Source organism: Trachymyrmex cornetzi, unplaced genomic scaffold, assembly GCF_001594075.2.
Source record: "Trachymyrmex cornetzi isolate Tcor2-1 unplaced genomic scaffold, Tcor1.1 scaffold579, whole genome shotgun sequence".
NCBI classification, from domain to species: Eukaryota; Metazoa; Arthropoda; class Insecta; order Hymenoptera; family Formicidae; genus Trachymyrmex; species Trachymyrmex cornetzi.
Window position 1 is genome coordinate 251,407 of NW_017299892.1, and position 26,198 is coordinate 277,604.

Consider the following 26,198-nt stretch of genomic DNA (forward strand, 5'->3'; position numbering starts at 1 on the left):
ATATATATATATATATATATATTCATATGTTTATTGGATAATGCTAGATAAGGACAACTGAAATTTTGTGATCGAATTAGACATTTTCAATGTATCTATATTTTCTTGATTTTAACTTTGCGCAATATTTTAAAGTTATAAGTTAACAATGTATAAATGTTGATGTTTACAGTACAACACGAATGTATTCCTCAAGCAGTTCTTGGCATGGATATACTGTGCCAAGCAAAATCGGGTATGGGAAAAACGGCTGTATTTGTATTGGCTACTCTTCAGCAACTGGAATTAACAGAGAACCAAGTTTATGTCCTAGTAATGTGTCACACTCGAGAACTGGCTTTTCAAATCAGTAAAGAATATGAGAGGTTTAGCAAATACATGCCACATGTGAAAGTAAGTTTTATGCCATTTTGATTGTGTATAAACTATGTACGAATAAGTAGGATAATATTGTGCAGCTTTTAAGAGTTCTTTTTATAAAATTTTATATTGTTACACATGAATTTTTTAATAAATTATAAAATATTTTGTTACATTTACATTAAACAATTTTTACATAATATAGCACTAAATTTGAGTCATAATATATTTTTATCTTTTAATGAATATTCAATATTTTCTATACTAAAAAATATGAATGGAAAGGAGGTGAACTGTCTCACAGCCGTCTGTATTTTATCTGTATTTTTTGTACATACAATGATGAATACAATTTATAGTAGAAAGGGACAACTGAAGTCTTTGATTGAGATAAATATTTCTGATATATCTATCTCTTCCTAATCTTGTAAGAAGATTTATACTTTTGGTTTTTAATAAAATTCTTTTTGTTAGGTTGGCGTATTTTTCGGTGGTTTACCTATTCAAAAAGATGAAGAGACGTTGAAAACTGTGTGTCCTCATATTGTTGTCGGCACCCCTGGTCGTATTCTTGCTCTTGTACGGAATAAGAAACTGAATCTAAAACACCTGAAACATTTTATTCTTGACGAATGCGACAAGATGCTTGAATTATTAGGTACGTGTCATAAAACAACTAATTTATTTATTTAAAATTTATTAAAAAGAATCTACATGATGTGTGAAAAAGTCTTAATTTATTATGATGACTATTTTTTCCATCACCCACTTAACTGAGCGTTTCTTTAAAATTAATTTTATTTTTAACATCGCATTTCAAATAATAAATAATTGCGCTACATTGTTGTTACAGATATGCGCCGGGACGTACAGGAAATATTCAGAAGCACACCGCACAGCAAACAAGTCATGATGTTCAGTGCCACGCTGTCCAAGGAGATACGTCCTGTCTGCAAAAAATTCATGCAAGATGTAATTACACAATCTTCCTCCTCACTTCGATCTACAATTGCTCCTGTCTCGTTGGCATATTCGTGTCCAGGACAAAGCTCAAGCCACACTATAAATATCAATGTCGGCGCATCCGCGGGTTAGGCGCTTAGACGCCGCTTTGAAGAAATGAATACCGAGTTCGAAAAAAATGAATCTCGTTCGATATCTTTCGATAAACGGCGCAATCATATGCTCGACACTCGTGTCCAACATAATATCTCACTGCTCTTCCCGATTCTGATTCCAAGTCTAAACTCGATATCTGATGTGTCATCGTCTGCATATACATGTGGAGGGGAAGCATACACCTATTTGTCTAAAATCGAGTCAACCGACACGATGTTTGAAAGATCCGAGTTAGAGTTCCAATCGATAGTAAAGTCCTTTAATTAGTTGCTACGCATTTAAGGGACAACACGTAAAGATAACAATACGTTCAGGGAATATATTGAGGGAGAAAAACAGATAGGGATATGAAATATTTCTTATGGGTCGTCAGGAGGAGTTAGAATAGAGTTAGGCTCTGTATGCACTTATGGGATTTGTTTGCAATTATGGGTGGGGGGCTAAGAAGACTTCAAGACAACCTGAAGACAGAAGAGCACAAGAAAGAAGATGCAAGAGGATACTCGGGGGAATGATTAGGATTAGTTAGGGAAAAGAAATATGAAAGCATAGCATAGCTCTATTGTATTTGCGTTCATCCAATCCCATATTAAAAGCTTTACTAAAGTTTTCTTGTCTCGGTGCCAAGATTTCGATTGCGATCGTGGTCTCGTAGTACGAGTGAAGTCAACAAGGATGCAAGTGCCGTGCATGAATCGAGCAATTTCATGTCGTAAAAACCGTAAAGTCACATGAAAGCTAAATCACGCGAATCTTCGTGTATCTGTAAATTGCGCTCTTTATTTCGTACGAGTGACGCAAATCGGGTCGCGGCTTAGTGGATACCGGAAGTGAAGAGCTGAGCGTCTATGCCAACCAGAGTAATGCGAGTCGATTCTGGGCATCTTAATGTGCCAGAAATTTGGGAGAAGAGATTTTGGCATCGAGTGGCCAGCGGATGTGACCGAACGTTCTGTCATGAGTGCGCCTTCTTAAGTTCAGTTGGGACAAACTGCTGAGTTTTCGTTGTTGGCACTACCCAGAGATGGAAGTCGCCGGACCGTATGTAATCTGTATGACTAACCTCGATCGATGATTACGATTATTCTCTGCAATTGAAATGCGGGAGTCTCTTGCCGGGACTTTCTATGTTTACGGATATATACGGTAACTTAACGAACCTAATGCTGTTTCTTCAAAGGAAGAAAAATATACATATTTGGTAGTACATTTACAAGAAAAAAAAATGGTTTGGCTTTGTCTTTTTTTGTATCGCTTAAAGATTCTGTATTTTAAAAAACTTTCATTTTTGCAAACGCTGTAGTTGCATCAAGGGATATTATTTTAGTTTGTTTTACTTGTATTTTTGAACCGACGTCTCTTTATCGTGCATTTAACTGCACGATTTTTAGACGGCGAAAACAATGAGTACATTGAGACTGCAGACACAGCCGCAAATTTCTACGGCCTGAGAATTATACATAGGCACTGTATAATTTTATCTTATGAAATAATGTTCTTTGTGCAGCCCATGGAGGTCTATGTCGATGACGAGGCGAAGCTCACTTTGAACGGTCTCCAGCAACATTACGTTAAATTGAAGGAGAATGAGAAGAACAAGAAGTTGTTTGAACTGCTTGATGTTCTTGAGTTTAATCAGGTTTGTTTTCTAACTAGGACAATCTGCAGTGGATATCCATTTTTTTCTTATTGTGGAGAATCTTTACATGATGCAATAGTTTTTCTTATTTCCTATGATGACTATCTTATCACTACTCACCAATTCTGATGAAGATTCTTCCAAGTATTTATTTTTAAGAGTGATTTGTACGTTTAAACGAGTTAACATTTTAAGATATTAAATTAAAAATGTTTCTTCTTCAGATATATACCAGTTGTATTATCAATACTATATATATACTATTTACCTTTTAATGATTGCTTTGTATAGGTTGTCATATTTGTGAAGTCTGTACAAAGATGTATGGCTTTAGCACAACTTTTAACGGAACAGAATTTCCCTGCGATTGGGATTCATCGGGGCATGACGCAAGAGGAGCGGTTATCCAGATATCAACAGTTCAAAGATTTTCAGAAAGTAAGTCTGTGCACTAAGTTCTTCGAATTGAATTAAATTATGTACAGGATATGATTGAAAAAAAACGAGTAATATTTTCAGCGTATTTTGGTGGCGACAAACCTGTTTGGACGTGGTATGGATATAGAACGTGTAAACATTGTATTTAATTATGATATGCCAGAAGACTCCGATACATATTTGCACAGAGTTGCGCGTGCTGGTCGTTTTGGTACAAAGGTAATAAATTCTGGCTGTTTACGATGAATTCAACTTCATAGTAATTTTCCACATCAAATGTTTAAATTATATATGTTTAATAAGAAAACATTTTAAAATCTGTAACAATGTTCATTATTATATTATGCTGATAAAATCAAAACAAAAACGAAGTATTTAACTTATTGGTAATTAATTTGAATTTTAAAGTTATTTTGAATCTTGAAATATAATCGCTTTTTCTAATTATATATATGATTTTCTCATTTAACTATATTTCGCAGGGTCTTGCCATTACATTAGTAAGCGATGAAAGCGACGCAAAGATATTGAATGATGTTCAAGAAAGGTTTGACGTAAATATTACAGAATTACCGGACGAAATCGATCTCGCTTCATATAGTAAGTTTGACTTATTAGAAATTTAATTATTCTTGTTCAAAAGTCTTATATTAAAAGTATATTAATTTGATATCTTTTTTACTTACAGTTGAGGGACGATGAATTACAATGCACTAAGTCATAATAGTATCTTTTAAGGCACATAATTTAAGTGAGTGAGACATTTATTTAGTTGATAAGAAATAATACTAAGTATTAATATTTAGAACTGCATTTAAATAATTAGTTTTTTGCTTGTAGTACTTCTTATTCCACGTATTCATAACATAAGGATGGGCACCAAATAATAATTACAAATATACAAAAGAAAATGTAATTGCATTCACTGCAAAAAACCTGTTTTATATAAGTTTATCGGCTATTTTCAATGATATCGAACAATAAATATGATTGGTTGACGTAATCTCTATAACCATCGCTATACTTTGGTCAATACAATAAACTACTATTGATAAAGATGTACATTACATGTTTTATTCTATTTATTAGAAAATAAGGATGTTCTGTATAGTAGATATATTTCAGAATATAGTCGTTACATACCTCCTGTAAGACTATGAACGTCCAAAATAAAAACTTCCTTTTTTAAATACAAATTTATTTCCTGTAATAGTAGATAATTTTCCTACTAGTATAAAGGCAACAATTGAAACTGAAAAAATATTTTATTTTAATTTCATCATGATTAACTAAAATTAAAACAAGATAGATTTCATCGTTTATACAAATAATTGTGTATTATAATTACTTACAAATTAATTGTTTAGAATTTACAAAATTGTCATTATTTTCATAGATCATTTTTATTCTTACAACAATAAACTTATACGTATTTTTTTACAATTAATGCAATTTGCGACAAAAAATTAAATGAGAAGACTTTATAATTTTTAAATGCATTCCTAATAAAGTATTCACTACATTTTACATTACTGTAAAATATACCGTAACTCACGGTCTCGTGCAAAGGAACACTAGTATTGCTGCGCTTGTGTCTCCTGATACGTACAACCAAGTACAATATTCACACGAGCAATGTGCCTTTGTAGTTTGATATAAATTAAGATATTAAGTTTACATATACAAGATTATATGAAATAATAAGGAATCAGATAGTGACGAATCTTTGCAAAAGAAAATTAATATTTTCGAGTATTCGCGTAGAATTATGTAATTGAAATAAAATAAAAATATTTGGTTTCATTTAGGTCTTGGTTTATTTTGTGATTTATTTCCAACTTGTGTGCTACCTCCACGACCCAATGGTGCTGGACCTCTTCCTCCCCTGCCAAAGGTACCTGTAAGGTATATTGAACAATGAATAAATTGTTTTAAAGAGCAGATTGTTGGTAATAGTATCTTCTATAGGATAATACGAAAACAGAATTTTATTTACTGTTCCTTTAAAGTTTAATCTTCAAAAGCTCTTCATTTTAAATGTTTTGAATTATAGAGTACTTCAACATTTTCATTGAGGAAAAAAATTTCTTAGAAATACAGTTCAAAAAAGTACGTTTAAAGATATTTTTTATGTACAGAAGGTTAGTAATTTTATAAAGAAAAATCATTACCTCTTCCACCGCCACGTCCTCTTTGATTCTGGCCCCGACCCTTCATCTCGCCGCGTCCCCTTGATTTCATCTGTATATCTTCTTTTACCATATCTATTACTTCATCTGGGATCCTCAGATACTTTATTGTGCTGCCTCTTATATAGCATTCAGGCATTCTCCAGAATTTGTCACCATCCTAACACAATTGTCAGATTCTAATGAGTTGAATATCTATAGCTTAACTCTAGAGTTTATTGATTATAAATTAAAAACACTTGATTAACAAATTAGAAAAATAAACATATAAATACTAGCATATACTAGGTATCGATACTAAATGCTTCAAAACTAAATGTCTAGTGTATATTGATAAATTTTATTTGGTTTTAGTTTTTATTATAAAAGAATTGATGACAATTCATTCGGATAGTGTTATCTTTCTGTTTATTTCATAGATCCGTCTAAACTTAAGCTCAATTAAACAAATAAGAAGTTTTTCCTAGAATCAGCATACACAGTAATATTCTTACCCTTGACGTACATATAACCTCTCTGAGGTTTATGTTCATCCAGTTATCGCAGCTGACTAAGTGACCGTTGTAAGTTTCCCCATTTTTCAGCTCCACCAACTGCAATAAAATACTTAGTTGGATTATTAATATAGTAATATACAGGACCTCTTTAAACATTCTTCTTCAGAGATATTGTACACAAATCCAGGACTTACCATGGGGTGGTTTTGCGCTGTTTTTAGTAAAGTCAGAGGTAACTGAAAAGAATTAAACAATATGTATTAAAAGAACGAGGCGGGTCTCTTAATTATAGAATGAGAATAAAATGCTCACCATTATTATAATTTATTAAAACCCACTTCTTATAGGTTACGCGTCAACAGTCTATCAGATTTGAAAATAATTGTCTGCGAGCGCCAACTATTGGCGAGATTTTCCTCCAATGAGTCGTATGATGTTCGACCTCTCTTTAAAAAATATAAATAAAATAATTGTAACAGGCGCCGCATAAATAAATTATCCAAATTAAACAATTGAAAGATAAATCTTCTTTTAGCTTAAAAATTCAATTGAATATCCATTCAATTGAATATATATATCCAAATGGAAGATATTACTTTTTATATATAAATTCTACAATCTTATTTTTTATAGCAGTCTATTAAAAAATGATAATAAATTTCACTTGTAAGTGAATACGTTTCCCGTCTTATGCATGTGCTATTTTTTAAATTAACGACCATAATAATTATAATACGAATCCAGATAGCAACGTGTTTGCTTTGTTGCTGACATATTTCCGGTAAAAAATTTTTCATGCATGAATATATATAAATATGTATAAACATACATAAACACGCATAAATATTCATAAATATGTATAATTTTATATATGAAATATGTCCATACATGTTCATACATCCTTCTTTTTTTTGTAAAATTACATTTTAGTGTAATAGAAATAATAATAGTATAACGTGAAAATATAAAAAATGATTAAAAAGGTAATTTTCGCACTATTTATTTTAGAAAAAATCAAGTTTGAAGAAATGTAAAAAAAACTATTTATATGTATAATTATATATAAAATTATGCATGAACAATTTTTTTATATTTTTCCAAACTTGTTTTTGCCTAAAACGAACAATGCGAAAATTATCCCTTTAATTATATTTTATGTTTCTACATTATTATTATTATTTCTATTACACTAAAAAGTAATTTTACACAAAAGAAAGGAAGATGTATGAACATGTATGGACATATTTCATATATATATAAAATTATACATGTTTATGAATATTTATTCGTGTTTATGTATGTTTATACATATTTATACATTATCATGCATGAAAAATTTTTTACCGGGTTGCTTGCTAAATATGCATTGCTAAGATTTGTGCGATTTTGTTAAGACACGCTTTGTTATGCTTTGTCTGAGAATTATGTAAATACGATATTGTGATTATAAATATGTAACTAGCATGTCTAAAAATGGATTCATTCATATTTATCGATGTTATTTATCGAAACGCTATATAATATCATCTACCAACGTTAATCTGCGTGACCATTGATAATAAACTGCTTCGATTTTAGACTGCCAAATCGTCCGATCGATATACGTATCGCAGCTGCAATAGTCGTTCATTCAAGTTTGTTCGTTGCATAATGTGAGAATTGCATAAATAGGAGCAGATTCGTGAATGAAAGTATTTCGCGACGTCACGATATCGACGCTAAACTTGTCACGTTACTTTAAGATCTCCGGCGAGATTTTGACGATAACATAATTTCGCTTCGATTCATCGCTCTTCAGTGTGATATTCGAGACCAAACGCTAATTGACCGAACGCAATTCACCAGTACGGAAAGAACGCTTTTCGAAAAAAAGTTAAAACTCATGTATTTTACTTCTTTACTTAGAAATATTAATTTTCTTAAATTGAGAAGCTAGATGTATTTTTAAATATATTTTATACATATGTATAAAATTAATATTTTTAATCTTATATATATGTATAAAATATATTTAAAAAATATATATACGTAATGTATAAGTACATTAAAGAGATTTTTAATTTAAAAAATTAATATATATCTCCAAATATAAGTAAAATAGATGATATAAGTTAGAAACAAAATCGCTATACGAATATAAATCAACTAAGAAAGAAGTTCCAACTACGATCAAACTTAGATATTGGAATAATAATTCTATACATGTAATTTATTTTAAATACATATATTCTTCAGATATATGCAACAGTTCATTTTGATTGTGTTGCAAGTCCGAAAGTAATCGACACGCAATTACTATATCTGAAAAAAATGTATTTAAAATAAATTATACATATATAGAGAATTATTATTTTATTACATAAAGCCGCAGTTGGCGCTTCTTCTTAGTTAAAAACAGATGAATTTTAATTTCGCAATTTGTAAAAATAATGGCTTTTTTTTTTCAAAAACACGACGCTAAATTATTACATATGCGATCGTTTCAAACTATGAGTTAATATGATATTAACAAGCGGAATGATCTAGCGGTACATGGCAGTCTGTGTTTCGTAAAAGTGACAATCGGTTTTTAAATCGGAGCCCCTCTCCCGTTACTGTCTCCCGTGTTTGTGTTCGTCAACAATGCTATGTTGTACATACTTCAAACGAACATACGCGCAGCCGATTCCTCGTCAGCACGCAAGCTCGCGGGTAAAATACATACATACCCGCGACATACCCGGCTACGCGACTCATCCGGCGAAAAACAACTCACACGCGCGCGAGACACTCGGCATTGTCGCGCACGACAGTGCTTCGCACCGTACATCGCGCTGTATCGCGCGGGCTATCGTGCATCTGCGGCATGACGGATAATTGGTCGCCGAGAAACTGGAAAGTAAGGATCTTGGACACACACCTACGCACGCCTGATGACTGATGAAGTGTAATTGTGAGTATGTGAAAGCCGTCTCCTAATTGTGTGTTCCGTGGAATCATCCTCGTGCCCGTCTGCGAAACAATCTCTTCTCAACTCTTTGCGGTCCTATATCGAGGATTGGATTCGATGTAAAGTACTGCGGTAGTTTATCGTACCTTCAAGTCGAATACAATTCCGTTCTGTAATTATAATCAGCGAATTATATTTTTAGAATCTTTATATATTCCTGCAATACAAATTTGATTTATGTTAGACTAATCGATTGAATAAAATTAAGAATAAAATACTTGAGCTTCGTTCAATATGTGAGAAAGTTTGAACCGGAAAAGATTGATAAATAATTTTTAATTAGTTAACAAAAAACGTGCACTCGATAACAATTCGAGACATCGTGAAGAATCCTAAATAGGTCTTGTATATATTAAAATTAAATAAATTGCAAATTTATGCAATTATTATAAATTCTAAGTTGTATTCTTGCACAATATGGAATGTAAAATCCTTTTAAGTGATTTTTAAAATAATTCAGAACTAGAAATAGCGCAGAAATTTTTTCGAGATTTTAACATAAAGATTCTTTATCTTTTCTTCTATGAAGATTCTTCGATCCATTAAGCGCACGATTATGAATAATACATACAGATTTGCTCGGGTTAAGGAAGTCATGATTTCCGCAACCTGTTGCCGAATTACTGACATTATTATTATTGCTAAACGTCTAGAATTGTTAAATATCTTGCGATGCAGTTTACAAAACGTATTTACCGTTCCGCTTAACCGATAATGCGGTAGATAAGCGATGACATGCAGAATTCGTAAAAACAGTTTATTTTCCGTATAAAATATGATTTCTCAAAATCGCGCGAATCGGTAACAGAACTTCATCGACAGAAGACAATTGCTTATCCTAAAAATTAACTCATTTATCAGCAAGAAATCACAAGGGCACCTATCATGGAACAAGTCGAAATGGATTCCGATCGAAATTATTTAACTATTCCCTAGATTTATATTGTATTTTCTAAAGAAAACGGCATCATTCCAGTCAGAATTTCATAGAATCGATTGATCCCATGATAGGTGCCCAGATCAACATGCATAAATCAATGATGTCATCCGCGTTATCGGTGCGAGAAAAGCTGAGCAAAGACAAATAGATAAAATGCGGACTGATTTAGGAAAAGGCATAGAGTCTGCAATTTAAAATCATAGAACCGCGCTCATGCGATACTCGAGAGACGTGAAAGTAACTGTCAGTCTTATAAAAAAAATTATGGACAGAAGACGCACCTCGATAACGTGCTCGTTTGCTAATGCTAGAGCGCGTTATCTCTGATTAAATAGTATTATCGGTATGATATACGTCATGCTAAAAAGATAAGTGCAAATCATTTTTTGATAAGATCTCAAGACTTATGCATATCATATACATTACGTTAAATGAATTAAATAACAGTGTTTTCTTTACATGTCAACATCTAGAGATCCTTTAATCAGGGAATTGATTCCGTATCTTGAAACGAGGTGAAAATTACAAAATTGAGCGAATTTATTAGAATATTTAGAATTTCATTGTCAACATCTAGTAAATTTACTAAACTTTCCCTTCGTTTCAATCGATCCCCGGAGACTGGACACGAACCGCATTTTGTATGCAGGGTCTCTAGTTTTAGTAAAATCCTAAGAGAAAAGACATACATTTATTATTTGTTTTTCTGTTTATTTTATCTTTTTCTTGTCTCTTTCTTTCTCTCTTAGGAGTTGTTAAAATATGACGGACCAATCAAAAGTGACTGCGTCTTTCGTGTCTTGACTCCGATTAAAGAGTCTCTATCAATATTTAATGCCAAGATAATATCCTTTGTTTATCGAATAATATATAAAGCAGCGAATGCTGATAATTTAATAATACTCTAATTTTAAGCTGTTTATCATAGATTATTTACAAGACACTCACGAACTAAGGGGAATGCGCGGTTTGCCCATCGAAATTATTTCTATGGAAATCTAATCGAACATAATGGAAGTAACTGAAACAGTAATCATAATCCGCAAATGTAGTTTGAAATGGGAAAATACATATCGCGTGATGCCGATGAAAGATGATGATCATCGATTCGACGAGTAGCACGAATATATGGCATGTGTGTATAATAACATCGATGAAAGCAGAAATGAGATGGTGCATGCGTAAGTCCAATAGAAGTCCGTTTTGGCCACGACTTAGCCGGAATGACTGCTACACGTGGCCATTTGCCGTCTACGTGATTATAAGAAGCGGCCACAAAGTTGCGTACGCGCTTCATTTACGTTTCACCGTAAAACGACGGACGAGGTCGAGACTTACATTTCCGAAGTATCGACTTTTACCCTGGAAACAGACCGCGTTTATTATTACTTAAAAGTTGTACGAGTCTATAGACATTTCTCTCACCCTCTTCAAGCTATTTTAAATATTCAAGGTATTTTAAGATATATGTTGAAGAGGTATCGCGATATTGCGATAGATAGTGCGCGAATATTATTATCGCGATATCGTATGCTATTAGCGATCTTTTTGCACCTCCTTTAATAGGGCGAAAAAACTGTACTGCTAGCAATGTCCATGCCATTGTTAATAAAAATTTAAATCTTCCTTAGAATAATATAAAAACTATTTTATTTTGCTATTATTTAAATAATTCTTAATTTACAAGTTTAATTTTTGTTATATAACAATAAATTGAAAATAAAAGTCAATCCATTAGAAAATAAACATAGAATTCGAGACACTATAATTTCTTTCTGGACACCACGTCTATTTTTATTCGTAGAATAAATAAAAGTAGCTGACGAAGATGACCGATTTTACGTAATTTAAACAGAAAGCATTAAAACATTTTTGATAATATGATATGTTAAAAGAGAGAACTAGAAAAATTTTTAACTTTATAACATAATTATTAATTATATATGTTATGCCAATAATATGTTTACTTTGTTGTTATTTTTCTAATATTTTGAACAGAATTATGAACATTAATTACAAAATAAATGACTGAATGAATAGTGGATATAGTCATTTAATTCCATATCTGTTACCTGTCGCAATCACTCCTCTATTTTCGGATTCTAGGATTTTTAATATTCTCGGAACTTTGAGAATTTTTTTATTTTTTCAAGTGCATATACAGGTTTCCCTAACAATATCTAATACAACATCTCGTAAAATTTTTTATCTTGCAATCTTTATTCTCTCGTTAAAGAAAAAAAAAAGTATTTCTGACTTTGCTCAAAAGCTTTCCTCAAAAGCAGTAAAAGGACTTACTTCTATTCAGATAATCCTTCGCACACCAATTCTTGTCACGTTTTCATATTTTCATAAGTAATCGTAGATGCCTTTGTTTGAAAAATCGCATTAGTCGCTGCTTTTGATATTAGAGACGCGTCATGTTATTGGTTTTCATTATTTTAACAAAGGTCTTCCTTTCTGAAATAAAATCCTTGAGTTGAATTTCTCAGTTCTCGCCAGTAACTCGTAGCAAATGTTTCGATTCAACATACTACTGTAACATTTATTGTTGATTGTATATTGTTTAAATAAAAATCAAATAAAAATAAAATAACTTAATTGAGAGGACAGTTTTTCTGCTTACTCCACTTAAAATTATGATGTTGCGTAAAAGATATAAAATTTAGAAATTTTGAAAAATTCTTAAATTTATATAAACATTTAAAAAAATTACATGAAAAATTTTGAGAAAAATGTTCACAAGGGAAACATTCTTCTGTGTTGAGAGGCGCATAATTTATAAGCACATTTAGAAATATTTAATGGTAAAAGTTACAGTCCTCTCTATATGCAGAGTTACTACTTTCAAAAAGTGCGATATGGTGTTTCATAAAAAATTAACGATCTAGATAGAGGCGTATATGGGTGAAATCAATCCCCTCATTGCAGAATGTTAACAATAATCAGTCCTGTACGCGAAGTCGCGTCGACACTCGCAATATTGATACATAACCATGGCCAAGTTCTTTCACGAGTGAACTGCTATAATATAGATTAGAAATCGATCGGGCTTTGATAGAAATTGCGGAATCCCTTTGCGAATACTCGGCCATCGGAGCGCGCTTCGCGCCCGCGACCGACTTCGTTATCGTGAGCGCATTAATGTCGTGGTATTGTCTGTAAGTATCTTTAATGCTTTAATACAGAATCGTAAGTCCAGGGTTAGTCCTCGGCGAAGGTCGAGTCGAATCTTAAATAAAGTATGAACGCTCTGCGAAATATCCATATGTTATAGCTATCGGATGATACGGTACGCACAATCGTGGGTCACGTCGCATGAGGGTCTTTTACCTTTTACCACCCGTGTTTCGGTTCAAGGCTGAGTCAATACATTGTACCTCGCCTATATTACTTCTCGTTTAAAAACAAAATTCGGAGCGTATGTACATAAATTTTACCAGAGAAACGCAAGTGTCTTGCTTAAGGATGTATATTGTACATGTTTTTTAATAAAATGAAAAAATTAGGTTTTTCTATATTATATTTGAAAGTGATATAAAAAGTTTGGCGATTAAGAACCTGAATCAAAAATTATTTCAATAAGAAATAGATGTTTTTTAAAATAATTATAATAAAATAAGAAAATTTTTATTTAAACTATAAAATTATATTAAATATAAAAAATTTTAGATTTATCGCATATGTATAACTTTAATTTTTATCTGATATAATATACTTGATGTATTCTTAATAAACATAAGGAGGTCAATTTTTTAAAGATCTACTTTGGCAACTTATATGAAATGAAAATATAAAATTGGAACACAATATAATATGTACACGTATTTAAGAGAAAGAATTGAATTATAAGCAATTGAGATAAATAAAATAAGATTGATAATTGAAACTTTATGCAAGTGGCTAATTCGTACCGGAAATAATTGTCTTAAGAGGGTATTTTAGTGTGATTACTCGTTTTTAAGGTGAATTTTGGGAATTATATTTATAAAAACGGTTAAACCTATACAGAGCTAATGTTTTGCATTACATTCATTCATATTTGACGTAACTTTTCAAATTTTTGCAAAGCTTTTTATTGTATATTATACAAAATATGGATAGACCCGCAGGTCATGTCGCGAAAAATCGTTTTTATCGGGCGCAGTGATTGCCTCGTTGTCTGAAATAAAAAATTTTTTTTTTATTCTTTACGATCGTTATCGTTTCTATTAATAAATCATAGGAAGAAAAATCAATAAAATGGTAGTGCTTAAAAGAAAACACTTCGATTTTTACTAAAAAAAAAGTTTACTTTTTGCCACACGGAAAAATACTAATGTTAGAGATATCAAAAAATTGGAAGGCCAAGTGATAGTAATCATTAATATGTAGGTATACTGTACGTTTGCAAAAGCGCAAGCCGATCTGTCTAGTAATTTGCAAGAAAAATATGCGACTTAAAAAATGTTTAAAAATAAAACGAGTTTAAAGTTTCTCATGCATTTACGATATACATAATGAGTGATTTCATCAGTATCCCCTTAACATATTTTTAAGACTTCAAACTACAACAATACGAAAAAAAGTTTCGATTTCTTTTACCTGAAACACTAAAATACCCCTAAAAAAATACCACTAAAATACCCCTAAAATACCACTAAAAAATTAAAAACCATTTAGGTTTTGAATATGTGTAGTTTTTGGGAATAAAATTTCACAAGATTATCAAGTAAACCAAGAAATTGTCTAAATTAAAAAATCAATAAGTAGATACATATCAACGTTATTAACGATTTCCAATACATAATGTCCTTGTAACTACAAAAGGCTTCATTAAATGACCTTACAGTAGTGGCCTAATCTTATAATTCTCTTAAGCACGGAAACACAAGGTCTCAGGTTTTAGCGCTTGTTTGTGAAAACTACAAAGTCAGGTGGAAACTTCTAACGAAATATTATTTACAAATAGATTATTTGATATCTATCTCCTTACAGTTCATCGGTATAGTTTATAGAATACGTTGAAGTAAATTTTTGTGTAATTCTACCTATTTAGCAATCGAAATAAAAATAAGTAGAAGTACGTGAGTCGACGAGGTGAATTCCTTTTCTACAAAAGGGTTAATCGAACGAATGACTGAGAAATTATGGGACTAGCGGAGACCTCGACGCGACGGTCGCACGCGAGTCGCGAGGAGCGGCCAGTACAATACACGCTTCTCGGCTCTCGCCAATCTGGCCTCACGCACACAGGAGGTGAGCTTTCGCACGTATACGTACATCTGCATCGCGCACCATCGCGCACAGCGGCGTCGACGCGTGCACGCCGTGCACCAGTCGCGCACGACGACGCGCATCGACGAGGCGCGTCGACCGCATGACGGCGCCACGAGAAACGGCGTCGCGACGCTGTCGTCAGGCGGCGCCGGTCGTGAGGAAACGTGACGGGGTGTACGGTGCAGTGCGAAACGAGCGGACGGTGGGTAACTGAAGGAGAAAGCAGCAGCGCCTCCGTCTCCGTCGCGTCGCGTCACGTCGGTATCCCCCAGGTCGACCTTTCAGTTGCCGCGCGTTTCGCTCTCGACCGCTCCTAGAAACTCTGGAGACGAGGTTGAGCGCGAGTGCGAGCGCGCACACGCGCTCTTTTCACGACTCTCTCGCTCCTACCCCGTCCTACCGTCACCTCCTCTCTCTCCTTCTCCCCGTCTCTCTTTCTGTCATTCATATCTTTTCGCCTACTCCTCTGTTGCTTTCCTCGTCGGCACGCTCTCTCGGAGACAGTCTCGTTATACGTAAGTCCTTGTCGCTCGTTCATCTGGCTACACCCAGTTTTCGTCGCTCGAGTTGGTCCCCAGTGAAGACTCCAATGCGAGAATCCTAGCCTAAAGAATCCGGCCTATACTATCGGGGAGTAGCCGGCGAGTGGAGACGCTTGCGCGGATACACGCGTGTTCACGCGATGCGTCGGTGCCCGTGTGTGTACGTGTGTGCGAGTCACCGTGCCGGTGCAAGACGATCTATCTTCCTCTCGCGTCGTTGTTATTGTCGATTTATCGTTCTAACCACCCTGCTAGTGACTAATTGAACTCGGCGACGAGACCGTTTCTCGCATGGCTGCCGTCTCGCACGTCGGCGATCCTGTCAACATCCGTCACCGTCGAGGAGGCACTTCGAAACCGGCAGCAACAGTAATAAAGAGGTACGACGTCGCCAAGTTACCTCGTTATGAGCGATGACGGTTTCAATTCAGTAAAAGAGAGTATGCGATCAAATTTTTACGTGAGTGTACATGTTGTCTATCTAGATTCACCCTCGATTGAATTAAGGTCGCAGTCCTCCGTTGAGAATTAACTCCTCTTTAGCGATGAAATACTCCTCGTTAGGGATATATCCTTTCAGCGGTTCGTGTCCGATATATATCCTCCCTCACGTGCGAGATGACGTATGTGTGTCGGTTCGTAGCACAAGTGGTAGTTGATTGCATGCATCACGGTCAATCCTTTTGAATCCTGTGAGAGAAGTGTATATGTGTTAAATAAATTAACTCTTTATTTTTAGCTTCTTCGTTATGAGTTGTTCAATGTGATCAAAACTTGTCTCACTGACAACACTATTCTTTGTAGGTATATAATTGGACAGCTTTTAGAATGGTTTAGCATCTTTGTGTCTCACAATTGAGGGATGAATTATATGAATAGTCTTTATATAAAGAAAAATACGTGACCGCGTTATATAATCCAATAGCAATTTATAACATGATAAAACATTAATTTATTTAAAAAAGTTCATTCGTTAGATTCAATATTAAACTCTAACAGGATTATATTTATTTATTACGAATTCAATTTATGAAAATATTTTTTTATAGCCACGCAGGATTTATATTTCAGTTATATAAATAATTTTTGTTATTAATAAAATTAAATCAGTAATTAATGCCATTCGTCGTGAACAATTTTCAAATGGTGCTACTGGTGCACAAATCCATCGATATCTACAAATTAAATTGTTCCTCAATTCTTTTCTATTAAAATTCCGATCCTGTCATTGAATGTGCGAACAGAATACGTTATTCAAATGCGCATTGCATCTATGTACGGCGATGCCCTCAGATCAAGCGAGTCATATACATATACAATGAATCACAAGAATATTCATAATGCTAATTATAACTTTAAAAAGTTGATATATTTTCGAAGAGAACCTTTACCTATAAGAACGTGCAGATCTATATTAATTTTATGTTTCCAAATTTATATTTTAAAACAGTAATTTGTGACAAAAGTTATAAAATTACGTACAATATTGGAATACTGATATCACAAAAGTATTCATGACTCTTATAATTGGTTATATTTATTAAGCATAATTATAAATTTCGTTAAATCGTCTTTAGATTTGATAATATATTTTTTTAGACTATTTCGACATACTATATGTATAGTATTTATATACTATGTCCTATTTATATTCTTTAAAATTATATCTGCTCTACTATAAAGCTCTTATTTCTATTTTTCGGATTTTATTAAGATATATGACGTTCATGCGAAATAATTAGTATTATATAACAATTTTGTCTTCTCTGCGAAGACATCATCAATTGCTTGAAGTCACAAGTCAAGCAGCTAGATGGGATGAGACAGGCTGGATGGGAGTACAAACACTGTTGTGACTCATTGCGTATGCGTATATGAATGCATGCACTTACCCGTCGCGCGGGAGAATGCTCGCAATGGCGTGAAGGCGTGTATACACGTGTATGCACGCGCGCGCGCGCGTGCGCACTCATGTTTGAATCCTAACAAGATGAGAACGTGCTCCTCCTGCTTGAGTCCTGTGTGTATACCATCAGCCATCACGTGGTGGTGCTTCGAACGTCTCCCTACAAGTGGTGTGCGAGTAAATGCATACGAACCTTTGAACTGTAGAAAAAGATATACGTACATATCATATACATACAATGTGATGGAGATTATGACTTGCGCGCTCAACCAAGATCACTTCATCGTCTCTTCTTCATTCCTTTTAATCTCATTTTTGCAGCTTCACATGAATCGGTAACATAGGATCTGTTACGTCAACGGCGTCCTTCCTTGTATTTGATAAACCTTGCATTAGCTAAGTTATCGGTCGCTAATTATATGAGATTACATATTATTGCATAAAAGAGTTATATAAAACTTGGACTTAATAGTTTCTTTTTTCTTCGAAGATATGCCATTTTTTTATCAAATGTAAAATAATTTTTTTCACTATCAAGACATGTCAGACGAGGATCATGAGCATTCAGTATCGAACAAGATTTACATGTTATTGAGGGAAATGTGTAACATAAACGTGGTATTAAAAGAAAAAAACGTAAAGATTTTCTAATTTAATAACACACGTGTCGCCGCAAATCGACACGCTCCATCCAGGGCAACCGCGATAAGCTAAGCGTCAAAAGCGAGTCACAAAGCCCCGGAGAGCGTCTATGTGGCGCGAGGATGTGAATTTCGCGTGCGAATGATGACGTACACGATACACCCGTAGTGGCGTAGAAATTGATCGGTTACGTGTTGTGCGAGAGCCTTTAACCCTTTGCCTTCGGTTTAATTACTGGCACGCGATGTCTCACTGGACGACGGTGCATTAAAAAGCCAGCCTATTTCGAAAATCAATTCGAGCGGCAATTTGCACCCGCGGGGCACGATGCTCGACTTTCTAAGGGCTTCGAATCCCTCGAGTCTTTGTAGAGGAACTTGTAATAAGAAATCTTTCCTTTTCTTGCGCTATAATATCGTTCTTTCTTTCATCATTAGTGGTTTCACCGAACGATTTTGGTTCGTTATTCTACCTGCAAAAATATATATATATGAAAATATGTATAGAATACTTTTTATTAAATACATTTCCTGTAAACTGCATATTTTTGATTGACTCCAAGTTTTCCTTTAGCAAAACACTGGAGATCCTTATTTATTTCATAATTGCATAGTTTTTAAATTTCCAATATTACATATTTTTGTGATAAAATTGTTTTATAGATTGAAGTTTTTTCTACCGAAATAAAATCTACTTAAAATAAATTGAAAAAGTTTTATTATATATTTTCAGTATATATTGTAATAAAATATATATTTTTAATATATAGTTAACTAAAAAATACGGATACTTCAAGATCTTTATTAAAAAAATCGATTCAAAATTTGTTAAAGAATCTGTGTTTTAAGGAAAGTATTTGGTAATAATTATATATAAAAGATAGTATATACGTGCATTTATAAAATTAGAATCAATTCTCGGAATTTCTGAATTTTTCATGTTACAATTAAAAACTTCATAAATGCGTGAGCATCATTAAACATCGTTATAAATATACGTTCTTATGTTCTTGCGTGGACTCTCACGTAAACGCATTAACACGTACAAATAGGTACTTTTTAGTTTCACGCTCGAGGATTGCTAATGCAAACATACAAGAATACGCGCGAGCATTTCAATGTAGCGTAGGAGGCCCGCGAATGTCGTTATGGATGTCGTGTGAATCCGAGAACACTCACGCGATACTCGCGGAGATATGAAGACATAATGTTCCATGGTTCCGTGTAAGTGCGGAATTAACCTACTTTATATCGCGTAGTGACTAATTTGATTTGAAATTGAATAGAATTTCGTGTATTTCGGCATGCGACTTGTTTCATTCATTAAGATATTACGTGGCGCAATTACGATATGTAAATGACTGATAATCGTATATAAAATGCATGTACGTAGTCATGTATATTTGACGGTAATTGCGTACGAATGATGTATGAACGGATAATATCAATTTAGATAATATCAGTTGTGTCGACGTTGCGTGGACATATATGTGTAAAGTACTCCTCGCTAATGTCCATTTCCACCAATGTAGATTAACTTTAATCTAGGTTCAACCTATTTTTCATCTTTTTTTGATTCTTAGAACGAGATTAAAATTAATCTACACTAGTGGAAACGGACATAAGCGCGAAACCTCTACGCTGTTTCTCTTGAACCGCAGATTCTTGATTCTTCGATTAATTTCGAGTTGATTGTTCCTTTGAAGGAACTTCGAGGTTTATCCATTCCATTTTCGATATTTCCTGAAAAAAGCAATCGAGATATCAGATCTCTGTACAAACTCAAGTAATGCTCGATTATTATGATAAAGTCGAGATGATGTCATCTTGACTGAGACTGCATATCATGGAATGTGTCATTTAATTGCAGGTACTTGCCGCAACGTCCGATATCTGAAAGATACAGAAGATCTAAACTAGTGAAGATCTACATGGATGAACGATTCTAAACTTTCTCAGGATAATGCGCGGACTGACAATTCATTTCATCGCACGAATTGGAGCGAATAATTCATGCGACGGAGAGAGGACACCGAAGGAGGTGCATAATATGATGATCGTCCCAAAATAATTTAACTTTGTATATTTAATATACAAAAAAATCCTTTTGAAAACGAGCGAATTCTGTGAAATGCTTCCGAGTTCTGAAAGAATATGCTAGAATATTATTGTTCGTTCACGTAGATTCGCGTAAGAATTTTTCGGCTAAAGAACATGGAAGATATAAAAGTGCCGAACCTAGGACAGGCCGCATCGGCCGCATGTTCTATGGCGACCAATTTCCTGGCGCCGGTGAAGACCGAGCGGCAGATCTATGAAAATTCGATGCTTGAGGACGATCCTAATGCAAACTCAGTAGTACCGACCTCGCAGGAAGACAGAACTGTGCCCAGATGGGGTCCGAATCACAAAGGCGCCCAAGAGCTCGCGAATCTATATAGCACCGGTACGTAGAATCTCTTTATCCCAATCATTTAAGATCGACTGCTCTTGTTTTTTATTTGTGAAAGCATTTGCATAGCGATGATAAAACGCCACTGTCCTTAAAATTTATGAGTTACTAAGAATATACAGTATACACACCTTGAACAGTTTTGCTTCGTCATGAGAAAAAGAGAGAAGATATTCATTAACGTATCCAAGAATTTAAATGTATATTTCATTTAAAAGAAGCGAATGTGTAATATGATAGATGCATTTTTTATTTTAGCATAACGATCCAAGCGATTTTTAAAAACTTTAGATTTTTTGCTTATTATTATTAAAAATATTTATATATGTTATTACTTATGCAGGGTGTCTCACAACTGCCGCATTTCCTCTTAAGGACATCTTGAGGTAATTTTTGTATTAGGATTTTCATTTTAAAATTACCTCAAGAATACATTTTTAAGAGCATGGTGTAAGAAGTAAGGTGAACCATTCCCACGGATGCGCAGTCGGCTGAAAGTAATGGGGAGATCTGTCAACCAATTAATTTTTGAGTTTATTTGCAAAAATTCACATGATTCGTTCTGCAAATGAGTACACTGCAAATTAGTACAATTTTGATTGGTCGAACTCCGCCATTATGCGCAATATTCACCTTATATATATAATTCCACCATGCTTATAAGAAGAAATGTGGTAGTTGTAAGACACCCTGTATATTATTATTAAAAGTATTTATATTATGTATTTACAACAACAAATTATATTGATAATATTCTTCCAGGAAAGAGAACACAAGAATGTATCTGTGTGGGGATCTGTATCACCCTGATAGCTGTGAACTCTGTATTCGTGCTTATCAAATTACGACTAGAAAATTTGAGTTCCATAGCAATAGCTGCATTGTGCGGTATCATCACCGCCGACTTTGGCTCCGGTTTGGTTCATTGGGCTGCTGATACCTGGGGATCCGTTGAACTTCCAATCCTGGGGAAGGTAAAGTATCGAAAATGTAGAAATGAATGTTTCAAAATAAATCATGAATTTAATTTATCAAGAGCTTTTTTTTCAGAATTTCCTACGACCATTTCGCGAGCATCACATAGATCCTACCAGTATAACGAGACACGATTTCATAGAAACTAATGGCGATAATTTTATGGTCGCGATACCAGTCCTGTCTAAGCTCACGTGGGACTTTCTAACGTTGTCTGAAATAGAAATGCAACAACGATTCGTGTGGACGTGTTATTGGTTCCTGCTTGCCATTTTTGTAGCAATGACTAATCAGGTAAACGTCTAATTAGAAGAATATTAGAAAAATATACGGGTAAATATTTCAATTTTAGTAAAATTATCTTTTAGAGTATTAATGTGCTTTAATGTTATAATTAAATACAATATTAGAAATGTTGTTTTATATATTACCGTGCAGTTAAAGGATAATGTACTTTACAGATACATAAGTGGTCGCATACGTATTTCGGATTACCTGGCTGGGTTATTTGGCTTCAAGAGCTCAGGATTATCCTGCCGAGGAAGCATCACCGCGTACACCACGTCGCACCCCATGAGACTTACTTTTGCATCACTACGGGATGGCTGAACTGGCCTTTAGAAAAACTTCAATTTTGGTATATTTTGGAGGTGATAATCGAGTGGTCCACCGGTTGCAAACCTAGAGCTGACGATCTGAAATGGGCGCAAAAACGTTCTTGAGAATTAATAATCGTCCTCCTTTCCTTACTGTATATTTTACTATATGATCGAGATATTTAACGTACGGCCAAACGTAACGGAAACACAACAAAACACAAACATCGAACTAAGTAGAGATTAAGTGGAAGATTTGTATGGGCAATAGTAAAAAAAAGTTTGTATACATGGAATCTTCAATTGTTTGAAGAGATATCGAGTATGTATACATATTATACTTTTTTCTTTTCGTACTACGATACGAGGCCTTTTGTGAAGACAGATAGAGTGCATAAGGATAAATAGCATTATTCGATTTCGATATGCTTTTAAAATTTACACGTTTTTAATACGTACGCGCAATAATACATGTATATATATGTATGACAAATAAGGAATAAGCATAAATTTCAGAATCACGCTTACGAAATTGCAATCTGACAAATCTGTCAACACCATGTCGATAACTTCTTTATGTATCGCACAATCATCGCGTATCAATTTTTGCACAAACTTATAAACTTTGTTTTAACACGATGTACAAGAGAGCAATTCGAGAAAAGCCACCGTGATATTAAAGGCCAGATACGAGACGTAATAATAAGCTAAAATACCTCATATTTTTTTAAAATACACGATTGCATTTTTCTAATGTGTCGTTAAACGATTAAAAGTAAACATGAAAAATATGTATGATAACACATGATAGAGATATGCGCATACATATTTGTATATATATGATCTATGCATATACGTGCTAAAATATATGCATTATATATATATATATGTATATATATATATAATTCGATTATTAGTTAATCAAAATATTTGAAAATTATCGATTTATTAATCGATTTTTTTCATGTGCAAAGTATGAAGAATACTGTCAAACGTTTATAAACAAAATCCATTTTTTTTTAATTATTAGAACGCAACGATATCGTTTATCGATATAAGTGCTCCAATATCGTCTCTTTTGTAAACAAAACTGACCTCTCTGAACTTTCTAAAATATTATAAAATATTATAAAATGTGAGGTTAATCAAAATTCATTTGCATATATAAATATATTGATTAAAACTAGCCAAATTGTCAATTTCAAGTTTTCATAATGTATATTTATAAAAACACATTTTTTAAATTAGGATAAGTTTTTTTAACATCTCATAAAAAGGTGACTTTACCAAAATATTTACTTGCTTTTATTTGGATAATTTGGACATTTCTTTATGTATTTATTCATTACTGTAAAATTGACAATCTGGCTTTCGATCTTGGATTCTTATAAGAGTATTGATTTCGTTTTTAAAACTTGGAGCTAAGAATTGTACGATACTGTTAGATGACTGCTGTGTCCTGCTTTTTTTTACAATTAGTAACCAGACGCATGCCGTAACTAATATACATGAAATCTATTCCTTTTAAGTTTGTCTTATTATTTTTAAGTTCATTTCTTTTTTTCTTCATGTTTTCATGGAGAAAAAGAAAAAAGCTGAACTATACAAGGAGCTCAGCTAAAAAAATAACAGATCTATATTGAATTCAAAACACATACATAGCATTATAAGAATTAAGGGATAAACGTTTTATTTTATAAAGAAATACAATTTTTTAATAGTTATAATACCTATGTAAATAAAGCAGAGCAGGAATATAACAAAATGCATATAAATTAATGAGAAAAATTTTTAATGAGAATATTTTTAAATAAGTACATGTTATTAAGATTTTGTTTTTTGCGCGAATGTTCGTACTGGCTACACTTCTTAGCTCGCAACATGTAATCAAAGGACAAAAGTCTCGAAGTGCTAAGCATAGGTACTAGGTTCAGGGCCCAAAGATAAAACTTATCGCTCTATCTTGTAACGATGTTCTGAACGCTTAATTTAATTTAAGTGAAGTACACTGATAGTGTATATACGTCTAAATCGTTCGACAATGTTTTCGCTTATCTACAAACGCTTCTTCGCTTGGCATCGAAGTATCGAATTGCTGCGGATACGTTCGACATATTTTATGTCAAACTTCACCCTGATCTATGTTCCTTACACGCAAATCAATAATAATGTCTTTTAAACGAAATAATATTTATAAGAAATAGCAGTTATTGTAATTATTGTACTCATTGTTATTGTTGTTGTTATTGTTATAAGAGACAGTGTAAAGTTTAAACGAACTTCATCAGGTAAGAAATCAATCTTTAAACTTTTTCAATCTCATTTATGCAGTGCGTGATATTAAATAATTATTTAATACCACCATGAATTATTTACTCTTGCTGTGAAACATTAGATCCAAAGAGATAAATTTATTTATTTATTTATTTATTTACACATAAATTACAAGTATGAGATGTAATATAGATTTTTTGTTTTCTCCTTGAATCCTTTCACACGACATTTTCACAATAAGTTGATATTATAGAACAATTTTATAAATATTTCCGAAGTCATATAAATGTTAAATTTTAATTTAAATAGGGATGAACATGCTTCGTACAATAACAAATAACAAAAAGCGTTACAAAAAAAAAAGTGAATTCTATTAAGTAAATATGGACGAAAAACGGAGATTTTTATTAAGCCATACAGAATGCTGCTAATCAAATTTTAAAAGTTTTTAGCACAAGCAGAAATATAGAACTATTTACGAAATGGTAATAGAAAAATTTGATAAGAATCTATCGGACTAGCAATTTACAGAAATTGGATCAATGGTTTATTAGTACCATTGCAATTATTGCAAATAATCGACAGATATAATGTTACCTATTGGATTTGAAATAATGGCGAAACTACTACTGCTATGAATTTCTACAAACGATTTTGCTTGCTTGTTTCAACTGTGACATTAATAATATTAAGGAGTAACTTGGATCTAACACAGATCTCACTATTCACAGTAAGCAAGAATGTACGTTTTAATTCCGTTCATTTTGCTATTTGTAAGGAGGTCTATATGAAAGATAAAAATTTTGTTTCACTTAATCATAGCTCTCTCGTAACAATAAGAATGAAGTAATTAAAAATGCGCCGAACAAGAACTAGATATAATACAAGGAATTTGTATAGTATAAACGACACGATTTCGGCAATTAAGATCAGATGTTACCTCCATCCGATCTTAAAATTAAATAAATTTAATTTTAAGGTCTTAAAGTTCGCAGTGGTGAAGCGTAAATTGCGAGACATGACAAAAAGAGATATAAATTCACGTGTATTCTAAATATTTTATATACTTATGCTCGCGAAAGATTTATATATGTTACTGCATGCGCAATAACGCATACGTAGAAAATAATCGAAAAAAATGCCAAGAAAAATGATGCTGTACTGCTATTTTAATACGATCGATGACTATGTTCCTTGATCACACATCTCGTAAACTATCCTAATCATTCTTAATGAATACCCTACTCTAAGGTCCGTTTTTACTCCAAAAGTGTTTCCCATCGAATGCGAAATACTTTTAATCAAATATTTTTGTGATGTCAGAAAATATTTCGTTTAATACTCACGTTTTTTCTAAACCACGTAACTCGAGCCTTTTCGCC

At 33.2% G+C, this 26,198-nt stretch overlaps 3 protein-coding genes across 14 annotated transcripts in view; 2 read left to right on the forward strand and 1 right to left on the reverse strand.

Annotated features, from left to right (window-relative positions):
- Hel25E (ATP-dependent RNA helicase 25E) overlaps positions 1 to 4,618 on the forward strand; it is a 5,925-nt gene extending 1,307 nt beyond the window's left edge. For 2 of the 3 annotated variants that reach the window (XM_018515619.1, XM_018515620.1), the window contains exons 3-9: positions 173 to 393; positions 835 to 1,018; positions 1,214 to 1,332; positions 2,987 to 3,118; positions 3,410 to 3,556; positions 3,638 to 3,775; positions 4,039 to 4,182. In XM_018515619.1, the coding sequence (XP_018371121.1) occupies positions 173 to 393; positions 835 to 1,018; positions 1,214 to 1,332; positions 2,987 to 3,118; positions 3,410 to 3,556; positions 3,638 to 3,775; positions 4,039 to 4,182 (1,085 nt within the window). Of the gene's footprint in view, positions 1 to 172; positions 394 to 834; positions 1,019 to 1,213; positions 1,333 to 2,986; positions 3,119 to 3,409; positions 3,557 to 3,637; positions 3,776 to 4,038; positions 4,183 to 4,244; positions 4,308 to 4,396 lie in introns of those variants that run through there. The other variant, XM_018515621.1, reaches the window with a different exon arrangement.
- A 460-nt stretch (positions 4,619 to 5,078) lies between these two features.
- Positions 5,079 to 18,314, reverse strand: LOC108766293 (U6 snRNA-associated Sm-like protein LSm4). 4 transcript variants are annotated; one of them, XM_018515481.1, is made up of 9 exons: positions 18,116 to 18,314; positions 17,865 to 18,038; positions 16,464 to 16,662; positions 9,142 to 9,341; positions 6,555 to 6,688; positions 6,437 to 6,478; positions 6,240 to 6,338; positions 5,728 to 5,905; positions 5,357 to 5,454 (listed from the first exon to the last, which is right to left on the reverse strand). In XM_018515481.1, the coding sequence occupies exons 5-9, from the start codon at positions 6,555 to 6,557 to the stop codon at positions 5,357 to 5,359; spliced, it is 420 nt and encodes a 139-aa protein (XP_018370983.1). In that variant the 5' UTR covers positions 6,558 to 6,688; positions 9,142 to 9,341; positions 16,464 to 16,662; positions 17,865 to 18,038; positions 18,116 to 18,314. The 4 variants fall into 4 exon arrangements, with proteins under 4 accessions (XP_018370986.1, XP_018370983.1, XP_018370985.1 ...); XM_018515483.1 differs by lacking the exons at positions 16,464 to 16,662; positions 17,865 to 18,038; positions 18,116 to 18,314 and adding an exon at positions 15,434 to 15,490; XM_018515484.1 differs by lacking the exons at positions 16,464 to 16,662; positions 17,865 to 18,038; positions 18,116 to 18,314 and having other exon boundaries at positions 5,079 to 5,454.
- Kua (Plasmanylethanolamine desaturase Kua) lies at positions 8,798 to 23,357 on the forward strand. Of its 7 annotated transcripts, none has more exons than XM_018515475.1 (5): positions 8,798 to 9,174; positions 20,390 to 20,965; positions 21,734 to 21,945; positions 22,022 to 22,240; positions 22,408 to 22,668. In XM_018515475.1, the coding sequence occupies exons 2-5, from the start codon at positions 20,734 to 20,736 to the stop codon at positions 22,666 to 22,668; spliced, it is 924 nt and encodes a 307-aa protein (XP_018370977.1). In that variant the 5' UTR covers positions 8,798 to 9,174; positions 20,390 to 20,733. The 7 variants fall into 7 exon arrangements, with proteins under 7 accessions (XP_018370977.1, XP_018370976.1, XP_018370979.1 ...); XM_018515474.1 differs by having other exon boundaries at positions 8,798 to 9,120; XM_018515477.1 differs by lacking the exon at positions 8,798 to 9,174 and adding an exon at positions 15,496 to 15,945.
- The last annotated feature ends 2,841 nt before the right edge of the window (positions 23,358 to 26,198 follow it).